This window comes from Stegostoma tigrinum, chromosome 38, assembly GCF_030684315.1.
Source record: "Stegostoma tigrinum isolate sSteTig4 chromosome 38, sSteTig4.hap1, whole genome shotgun sequence".
Lineage (NCBI taxonomy): Eukaryota > Metazoa > Chordata > Chondrichthyes > Orectolobiformes > Stegostomatidae > Stegostoma > Stegostoma tigrinum.
This window is the reverse complement of record NC_081391.1, coordinates 10,127,391-10,138,677: the sequence shown is the minus strand read 5'-3', so window position 1 is coordinate 10,138,677 and position 11,287 is coordinate 10,127,391. Positions and strand designations below refer to the sequence as shown.

Genomic DNA, 11,287 nt, shown 5'->3' with positions numbered 1-11,287 from the left:
GAGGCACTGTGCTTGGTGCGTGGGTGGGGATGTGGTTAGCATGGGGTGGGTGTTGGAATGGTGCCGAGATGGGGGTACGCATGAGGGTGTGGGGGCAGGGAGAGAACTTGGGTCCTGGCCAACACACAGTAAACACCATTTTGTTTAAAACATGAGCCTCTCCTTGTTGAATGCAGCCTACTCTCACCCCGTTGGCCCAATCAGAAACACCCATGGAGCCTGTAATCCACCCAACCACATGGGGACCAGTGATTGGTATCAGATTCCACTTTAACCCTCCCCTTCCCGTTGCACTACTCCCACAGCCTGTCTGCTCGGCCCAAACCCATGCCCTCTCCCTCTAGGTACAGTTGCCAACCCTTCCGGACCAATCTGGGGGTTTCTGGAATGTGGGGCAGGACAGTCCTGGCACCAGAACCAAATATCCATTTCCCCTCCTTACTGATTGGCGACGGGCGTTCAGCCAATCCAATCGCGGGGAGGGCTGGATCGCTTTCCCATTAGCTGCCATCTCAGTGCGCGAGGTCAATGGAGTGTGGGAGAGTGGAGGGTGGGAGTTGTCATGGAAAGAAGCCTCCAGGCACACCCAGACCCCCAACAACCCCACAAGTTCCCTCCCACTGGGACTGTTCATGGATGGCAGCATCAAAGCCAAAGATGGAAGCTGGAGGTTGACGCTTTGTCGGGGGCCGTAGGCCACCGCCTCCATCCCTGCACTGCCTGAAATATTTATTCGACATTTCACAGCTTCTCGCCACCCACTAACTGTGCAGTGTTGTTCAAGTTTTTAGCAACACCCAATCAAGACGGATACTTCTCCTGCATTGAAAAGGAAAATTAACAGCGTGCCAAGCCCCTGAATCAATATTTTCCTTGCAAGGCTCAATGGTCTTGGTCCCGCAGCAGGACTCAAACTTTCAATGGTCCAACTCAGAGGCATCAGGCTCTCAGTACCAGCTGACTCATCACTCACCAGTTGGCCAATCCGATCCAGGTTATCCAGGAAGTATTGCACTGAGTCAGCCTGCAAACAAACAGAGGCCTTTTAGGCAATGGGTACACAACACATGGACACACACATGCATATAAAAACACACGCACACACACACACGGATACACACGCACGGACACACACACACACACACACACACACACACACACACACAGGCACACACACACACAGGCACACACACACGGGCACACACACACGGGGACACACACACGGGGACACACACATGGACATGGACACACACACACAAACACACACGCACAGACACACACATACACACACTCACGGGGACACACACACGGATACACACACACAGACACACACACACGGACACACACATACACACGGACACACACACGGACACACACACATGGACACACACATATACATACACACACATGGACACACATACACACACACACACAAGCACACACACACACACACACACACACACACACACACATAGACACACACACACGGGGACACACACACATATACACACACACAGACACATACACACACAGACACACACACACACGGACATGCACACACACACACACATACGGACACATACACAAGCGCACATACACACACACAAACAGACACACACACGCACATACACACACACAGACACACACAGGCACAAAGCCACACACAAATAGACACACACAGACACATACACACACACAAGCACGCGCGCGCACACACACACACACACACAAACACACACAGACACGCACACACACAAATAAGACACACACACACAGACACACACTCACACTCACACTCTCACTCAGACACACACACACACACACACACACACACACACACAGATATTGACACATACACTCATGCATTCACAAGTACAGGTAATGCACGCACACACAATCATGCTTTCATACACACACATCATGCATTCTCATGCACACATCATGCTTTCACACAGGCACACGGGTCATGCATTTACACACACACACTCAGGTACATGTGTGTCCACAAACACACATGGGCACATGAAGTCATTAACACAAATGGGCAGTTGTCATACAAACTCTCTCTCTCTCAGTTGGATCATTCCAGAGCCTCCTAGTCCAGGTCAGGGAGGCTGCTGGAGTTGCCCTGTGTGGGCAGTGGGCTCCTTAACCACTGCCTGTATTGTGATATTCCAGGGCCACAAGCTGTTCCACCCACACCCGAGGCATTGAAACTAGAATGAAACATTAAACATGCTTGTGTCATTATCCGTGGAGGAGGTGGAGGAGTGGTCGGATGACCGGGCCAGTCATCCAGAGACCCAGGAAAATGTCTTTGGGCTATGGGGTGATATGACACCTGCGTCACTGGTAGGTCTTACAATTCAACAATAACATGCTGTTGATAGCGAGTCTCAGTGAGGGTCACCACAGCTCTCCCATCGATAGTCATTAAAATACCACCCGCTCCCAGCGTTCCCTCTCATTCTCTTACCGGCCGTGTTGGCCAATGTGTGGCACAGGATTCCATAATCAAACATTACTACCAGGATCAGCGCCTTTCCATCAATCTGCCCTGTGCCAAACAAACATCAAATGGCTGGGCACCAACACAGCTTGGACAGCATGTTATCCATGGTCCTTCAGGGATAGAAATCTGCCAACCTTACCTGGTCTGGCCTAAACGTGACTCCAGACCCACAGCAGTCTGGCTGCCCCTTTGCTGCTCTCTGAAATGGTCCTGAAGCCAAGGGCAGTTAAGGATTCAACAAATATATTTGTTGGAATATGCTTTTAATGTGATCGCTTCCAGGCGGACTCCCTCTGCTGGTGCAAGTGCATGCATTAGCCTCAACTGGACGAGATGCAATTTTCAATCTGCCAACACTGCCCCCTGCTGGAAAGGATCTTGGGTCAGTGCAGTAGTGCTTGTAGGGACTGGGATTTGTCATCACTGTACCTCTTATTAATATGTATTAACAGGTTCTTATTAATAAATGCCGATATGTTGAGCACAAAGATGCAAGCTCTGTATTCCGCAGCACATGAGGGAACTAGCGACACAACTGGAGATAAATGCTGGCCCTGACGTTAAATGAATCTTACATTTCATGAATAAATTAACAAGATAGAAAATGTGTCAACTCCATTTATGTCTCCAGAGCTACCGAGATTCTCCAGAACTTTCTGGGGTTTCATTTCAGTACTCCCGCTCCCACCGGGCTTTGCTTTTTTTTTGAGGTAACCACAGAGTTCACTGTTATCCAACAACCAACATATATAAAAACAAAATTTATTCTTTGCTTGTCCATGGGATTTGCCATCGCTGGCTGGGGCCAGCATTTATTGCCCATCCCTAATTACCCTCAGGGCAGTTCACAATCCTTTGCTATTGGCGTGCAATTGGCTTAGGGTTGGAGTCACATGTAGGCCAGACCAGGTCAGGATGGCAGATTTCTTTCCACAAAAGACGTTAATGAGCCATTGGGGGTTTTATAACAATCAATGATGCCTATGCAGTCACTAATCATCTATCTGTTCTTGCTTCAAATCTGGTCATCATCACATTGCAGTCTGTGGGATCTTCCTCTGTGTAAACTTTTAGGTTTATTTTAACTGCAATGTGACTACACTTCAAAGGTCACGGGGTCATGAAAGGGAAGGTAAGGTGCAAATGTAGATCTTTCTTTCCAAACGGCCATTCCAACACACCCCCCTCCCCCCACCTCCGCTTTTCCAGCCTCGGCAAAATTAATACTCCGACCTTTTTTAGAAGGAAGGTGGTTTGTAGGCCAAGGGGCGGGGGTGGCAAAGAGGGGGAATGCGGACACAGATGGGCTCAAATCTTCTCAGTCTCACGGGCCTGCTCACATCAAACTCTTGCTTCTTAAAAAGGGGCAGAAGGGTGGAGAAGCTATTACACCAAGGCCTAACCTTTTGAACAAGGAACCCAGTCAAAAACAGGCCAAATTATCACCTGGATACCACCCAGTGTTCAAACGCAATAAACCTCTCCTATCTTCAGTGTTCAATATCATTGAGGTCAGGAAGCAGAGTGGAGGGCATGCCTCCTGTCTGTATCAATGATGCTGAGGGTGAGAGGGTCAACAGGGTCAGGTTCCTGGGAGCGATGTTCCCCAACAATCCATCCTGGTCCATCCACATTGATGCTACGGTCAAGAAGGCACAACAACACCTCTACTTCCTCAGGAGGCTAATGAAATTCGGCATGTCCCTAAAGACTCCTTACCAATGTTTATAGATACATCACAGAAAGCATCCTGTCCAGATATGTCACAGTGTGTCGTGGCTCTGCCCAGGGCCGTAAAAAACTACAGAGTTGCAAACACAGCCCAGTCCATCCCACAAACCAGCCTTTCATCCTTAGACTCCACCTACACTTCTCGCTGCCTCAGCTGACATCATCAAATACCACACCCCCCTCCCCAGTTATACTCTCTTCCATCAGGCAGAAGATACAAAAGCTTAAACACATATACCAATAGGGTCAAGAACAGCTTGAAAACCGAAAGACCTGTAGATGCTGTAAATCAGGAACAAAAACAGAAGTTGCTGGAAAAACTCAGCAGTTTTGGCAGCATCTGTGAAGAAAAAGTCAGAGTTAACGTTTCGGGTCAGCGCGGGTCACCGGACCTAAAACGTTAACTCTGTTTTCTCCTTCACAGATGTTGCCAGATCTGCTGAGCTTTTCCAGCAACTCCATAGAACATAGAAGCAACTTTCTGTTTTTACTCAAGAACAGCTCCTTCCCTGCAGCCATGAGACTTCTGAAAGGGACTCTCAAATTTTAAATTTAATATTTATCTCACTCTTCGTGCATCTCCTGTGCAACTGTAACTTTGTATCCCTCACTCTGTTCTGACACCCTGTGATCTCTGCATGGTATGATCTGCCTGTACTGCATGCAAAACAAAACTTTTCACTGTCCCTAGGTGCATGTGAGGACAATAAATCAAACAATCTTAAAGTGAGTGCATTGACTTCCAGAATTTTGAGAAGTGCTGAACTTCACGTTGTTAGATTGTAATGATAAGAGACACTTGTGAATAGAATGTAAAGGAACATACAAACAAGGAACAAGAGGAGGTCACTCAGCCCTTAAATCCTGCTAGCCCATTCAATAAGATTTAAATCCTGCTAGCCCATTCAATAAGATTTAAATCCTGCTAGCCCATTCAATAAGATCATGGCTGATCTGAGTCTAACTTCAACTCCACATTCCTGATATCCCCAATAATCTTTCATCTCTTGGTCATCAAGAGCCGACATACCTCTGCCTTACAAATATGTAAATACTCTGCATCCACTGCCTTTTGAGGAGAGAAATTTGAAAGACTCACAAGCATCTGCGAGAAAAAGAAATTGTTTTCTTATCTCTGTTTTAAATGGATGCTCTCGAGACGCACCCACAGATTTTTAAGTCTTCCTTTAAATGCTTGGCATCAACTTGCAGTAACTGAGGGACCAGACTATGATGCTCAGGGGGCTCAGAGCAGGGGTGAGGGTCGGGGGCTCAGAGCAGGGGGTGAGGGTCAGGGGGATCAGAGCAGGGGTGAGGGTCAGGGGGATCAGAGCAGGGGTGAGGGTCAGGGGGCTCGGCAGAGGGTGTGATGGTTAGGGGGATTGGAGCAGGGTATGATGCTTGGGGGGCTCAGAGCAGGGGGTGAAAGTCAGCGGGATTGGAGCAGGGTGTGAGGGTCAGGGGAGGTCAGAGCCGGGTGTGAGGGTCAGAGGGTTGGAACGGGTTGTGAGGGTCAGGGCGCTGGAGCAGGTTGTGGAGTCAGGGAGTTGGATCGGGGTGTGAGGGTCAGGAGGCTGGAGCGGGGTGTGACAGTCGGGGGCTGGAGCGGGATGTGACGGTCAGAGGGGTCAGAGCGGGGTGTGAGGGTCACTGGGCTCGGAGCGGGGTGTGAGGGTCACTGGACTCGGAGCGGGGTGTGAGGGTCAGTGGGCTTGGAGCGGGGTGTGAGGGTCAGTGGGCTTGGAGTGGTGTAGTTGGTGGACTAAGTGGTTAGCCTGGCACATAGAGCAGTCAGTGTCTCACCAGGCTGTTTAGGGTTGGGCTCACACAGGAGAGAGAGAGAGATACCCCATGTATGGGTAGGACTGTGGTGCTGATTATTGTAGCTTTAATTTCCTCATTTATACTGTGAAGATCTGTAACGTAGAACTTCTAGTTTTTTCTGTTTATTTCTCTATTTTGAAACCAAATCTATTTTAGTAACCCGCTTTGTAACAAGGTGCCTAAGTACCTCAGATGGGGCTGTGTGTACATTTTTCCCTTTACTTTTACACTTGACAACACATGACTGTAAAACCAGATTCTAATTTTAATGAATTCTAAAGAGGAGACACCTCTTTGACATCTGCCCTCGGAATCTTATATAAAACAGGCAAGGGTTTTTTTGCACAGACATGTCGATACAGGGGTCTTTGAAGATCAATCACTTCATTTTATTGTGCACACAGAAATTCGTTTCGCGGCTTGTTTGTTACAAAATGACACGTAAGTCAAAAATAACAATCGAGGACAGAAATTCCTCTGTGTTAGACGATTGAATGCGTTGTACTGTAGGAGAAAGCAGTGTCCTGTCAGCGCACAGCAGGCCCTCAGAGACAACAAGGAAGGGGGTAAACCCGAAATGTTGACCCTCCTGCTCCTCTGATGCTGCCTGACCTACTGTGCTCCACACTGTATACACCCTCACATATACAGCAATGTGATGGTGGTTAGACAACATTGCCCAGGATCCTTGGAGGGATATCTCCGGTTCTTCCTCCAAGCCATCCCATCGGACTTTTCATAGCCATTCAAGGAGATAGGTTCTATTTAACATTTCTCTGAAAGGCAGTGCTCTCAGCTGTGCATGGCAGCGTCGCTCTTGATTTTTGAGCTGTCGTGACATGACTCAACTGCAAGATGGCCCTCACTCCAAACGTATTCGTTTCGGCTCTTGAAGCTATTGTACCAGGAGGGGACACACCATGGAACACTTCCCCCACCGCATCCCAAAACCAGCCCAGTTCGTCCCCTCCCCCCACTGCACCACACAACCAGCCCAGCTCTTCCCCTCCACCCACTGCATCCCAAAACCAGTCCAGCCTGTCTCTGCCTCCCTAACCTGTTCTTCCTCCCACCCATCCCTTCCTCCCACCCCAAGCCGCACCCCCATCTACCTACTAACCTCATCCCACCTCCTTGATCTGTCCGTCTTCCCTGGACTGACCTATCCCCTCCCTACCTCCCCACCTATACTCTCTCCACCTATCTTCTTTTCTCTCCATCTTCGGTCCGCCTCCCCCTCTCTCCCTATTTATTCCAGTTCCCTCTCCCCATCCCCCTCTCTGATGAAGGGTCTAGGCCCGAAACGTCAGCTTTTGTGCTCCTGAGATGCTGCTTGGCCTGCTGTGTTCATCCAGCCTCACAGTTTATTATCTTGGAATTCTCCAGCATCTGCAGTTCCCATTATCTCTCTCTCTCCATTACCATGGAACACAACCTTGTTTCCCCAACACTGCTATAACACATACAAACCAATAGGGGTCAGCAGGAAGCTCCCAGACCAGGCTTGGCCCTCCACCCATTAAAATGGCTGAAGCCCAGGAGGTCTTTTGTCTTATATCAGCCAGAACAGGCATTAAAGAGGAAATTCCCGGCTATCTACCCACACAATATCTGCAGGACCATCGATCTATGGCACACAGCATCTATCTCCCAGGTTATCCTAGCCAATCCTTACCTCTCAACCAACACCAGCAGAAATTAGATCTCAACAAAAACATGAGGGAATACAGTTCCTGAGAGCAATGCCCCTAGCAACATAACAACCAATCAGAGTCAACTCACCAACCAATCAGCATCTCTTTTTCGTGCAGATTTGTCATGTCCATAAGGACCCTCACCAGATGCACTATTCTATCTGGGGGTGCATCACAGTGTGTTCTGGCAACTGGTCTGCCCAGGACCATAAGGAAATACGGAAAATTGTGAACACAGCCGAGTCCATCATGCAGGTCAACCTCCCGTCCTTACATTCCACTTATACTTCTCATCGCCATGGAAAAGGCAACCCACGTCATCAAAGACCCCTCCCACCCCAGTGACAATCTCTTCCAACCTCTTCTGTTTGGTAGAGGATGCTAAAGCTTAAACACATATAGCAACAGATTCAAGGACAGCTTCTTCCCCGCTGTTATTAGACTTCTGAACGGGCCTCTCAAATTTCAAATCTAATATTAATCTTGCTTTGTGTGCAGGTGTAATGAAGAAGGGTCCCATCCCGAAACATCAAACTTGCCTGCTCTTCTGATGCTGCTTGGCCTGCTGTGTTCATCCAGCTCCACACCTTCTGCTCTGGATTTCCTTGATTGAGGTTGATGACTTGCTTAAATGAACAAAAACAAACCAGCTTGGCGAGCAAGTCAACAACCTAACCCACAAGCCAAATCTTTGCTAAAACTTTTAAATGCGCTTGTATGTTACGATCAGCCTGTACTGCAAGCAAAACAAAACTTTGCACTGTACACAGGTACACATGACAACAATAAATCAAATCAGTACAAATTGAAATTTGGCACTCTTGTGAATCTGACCTGATGAAATAAAGAGAAAAAGCTTCAGAAGTAACAGCAAAATTCTGTAATCAGATAGAGTCCAGACAGAGAGAGAGAGAGAGGGAGAGGCTATTCATGCCTGTATTGGTCTTTCACTGAAATGTTTTATCAGCTCAGTCAGGAATGGTTTATTGTACTGTTCTGAGGAAGGGTCACCGGACCCAAAACATTAACTCTGTTTTTTCCATCACAGATGCTATTAGACCTGCTAGCTGTTCCACCAACTTCTGTTTTTGTTCCTGGTTTATTGCTGCACCATGGTATTCAAGTATGTTGACAGTTTTTCTATTGACTTGCTATGCACAGTGGCCAATCGTCATGACATTTTGGAGGTAGTCTTTTTTGGGGATGTGGAAACTGAGGATTGAAAAATAATTTTAACCTCAAACAGAAGTAATAGAAAGTCAGTTTACTGCGTTCTTCAGATAACACACTGCTTTTGGCAAACAAGACTCCAATCACCGGTTGATTTTTATCACCACAATGGGAAGTAATTTGTCTGGCCCTTTCCTGTTCACTTCTCATTTCCAATGAAAGTTCCCTCTACGTAAACACTGGGGAACCGTCAGTCAGCCGCACACTTCAGAACCACAGAAACCCAACAGCCAGCAGGCCATTCATCCCATCGCTCCTGCCCTAGCTCAAAAAGGAAGCATCCAGGCCAAGCCCATTCTGAGATAACAAGGTGTAGAGCTGGATGAACACAGAGCAGGCCAAGCAGAGGCGCAGGAAAGGCTGATGTTTCGGGCCTAGACCCAAGCCCATTCTGAAGCAGGTTTTCACACTATTGCTTATCTATGTACGTTCCAAATGCCAAAGATGGTTTCTCCCTTCACACCATTTCAGGCAGCAAATTCCCCATCATCTAGGTTAATAAAAATAATTTCCCAACTCCTTCTGATCCTTCTTGCTCTTGTTTTTGTTGAGATCTAATTTCTGCTGGTGTTGGTTGAGAGGTAAGGATTGGCTAGGATAACCTGGGAGATAGATGCTGTGTGCCATAGATCGATGGTCCTGCAGATATTGTGAGGGTAGATAGCCGGGAATTTCCTCTTTAATGCCCGTTCTGGCTGATATAAGGCAAATGACCTCTCTCGGCCTCAGCCATTTTAACGGGCGCAGGGCCAAGCCTGGTCTGGGAGCTTCCTGCTGACCCCTGTTGGTTTGTATGTGTTATAGCAGTGTTGGGGAAACCAGGCTGTGTTCCACGATGGCTCAGCGGTTAGCACTGCTGCCTCACAGCACCAGGGATATGGGTTTGATTCCACCCTCAGGCAACTGTCTGTATGGAGTTTACATGTTCTCACTGTTGGGAGTGCTCTGGTTTCTTCCTACAGGCCAAAGATGGGCAGATTGGCCATGCTAGATTGCCCCCACAGTGTGTGGGCTAGCCATGAGACATACAAGGATAAGTATGGGTCTGAAGCTTTTTCCCATCATGTTGCTTAAAACCTGCTACATCTCTAACTTTTACAAAACAGAATCACAGAATGGTTCCAGCATGAAAGGAGGCCATTCGGCCCAGCGTGTCTGTGCCAGCTCTCAACTTTGAGTTAATAAGATTCTTCTTTTTAGCCTTAATGCATTTTACTAAGGAATCTGTTCAGAGATGCTATTACACACCTCCAGAACAGGTTGGATTGAACCTGGGCCTCCTGGTCCAGGGTTAAGGACACTACCACAGTGTCACAGGAGTGTCCTTCTTACCCTAAGCTGGTTTCTGCAATGTGATTGTTGGATCAATATTCCCGTCCTCCAAGCAAATAGTTCCCAATGTTAGGATCAATAAACAGGCCCTTTTCCCAGTGACTTGCATGTTTTTGTCTCTCCTCAGGTACAACCCACGATTGGAAGTGCTTCCACCCCACACACCCAGTCCGTGACATTCCCGATCCTTGTCACACACTGCTTGGAAGAGTTTTTTTTTATGTCGCCATAGCGATTGTAACAAGGTCAACCAGGTAGACCTCATAGAATAGGAGTTCCCTGATTGGGGCTGTAAAACAGCGCCAGGGACCTGGGTTCGATTCCGGCCTCGGGTGACTGTGTGGAGTTTGCACATTCTCCCCGTGTCTGCGCGGGTTTCCTCCGGGTGCTCCGGTTTCATCCCGCAGACCAAAAATGTGCAGGCTAGGGTGGATCGGCCATGCCAAATTACCCGTAGTGTTCAGGGTGTGTGGGCTACAGGGGCATGGGTCTGGGTGGGATGCTGTAAGGGGCGGTGTGGACTTGTTGGGCCGAGGGGCCTGTTTCCACACTGTAGGGAATCTAATCTAGGGAATCTAATCTAATCTAAATCTGGCCCAATCAGGGAGGACTGTCTGACAGATATAAACAGGAGTGTCAGGGGTTCTGCTCACTCTGAGAGCTGGCTCTGAGGGAGCTGGATCAGTGTCAAGGACTCTCCATGTGTAAATAAAGGGTAACCTGGTGATGGGATACCGGCCTCTGTAGAGTTATTTCAAGTTCCCTCATGGGCTGTTTTAATGACTGTTCCCATTCTAAGTCCATCGCTCTCTTTTCTCAGGCCTGTGCCCCTCAGGGCTCCATCGCCATTGGTTCTTTTACTAAACACCTCACACGAGTGCCCTTAGTTTCAATCTCTCCATTGACAGGGACAGTGTGTGTGCATGTGCATGTGCATGTGTATGTTCATGCATGTGTGCGAACG

General features: G+C 48.2%; 1 protein-coding gene across 2 annotated transcripts in view; it reads right to left on the bottom strand.

Moving 5' to 3' along the window:
- LOC125447159 (guanine nucleotide-binding protein subunit alpha-12-like) overlaps positions 1-11,287 on the bottom strand; it is a 65,023-nt gene that overhangs the window by 13,830 nt on the left and 39,906 nt on the right. Inside the window, exon 2 of one of the 2 annotated variants that reach the window (XM_048521340.2) lies at positions 974-1,024. The exons of the other annotated variant lie outside the window; for it this stretch is intronic. Within the exon in view, the coding sequence (XP_048377297.1) occupies positions 974-1,024 (51 nt within the window). The remainder of the gene's footprint in view (positions 1-973; positions 1,025-11,287) is intronic. 2 annotated transcript variants of the gene reach the window in all.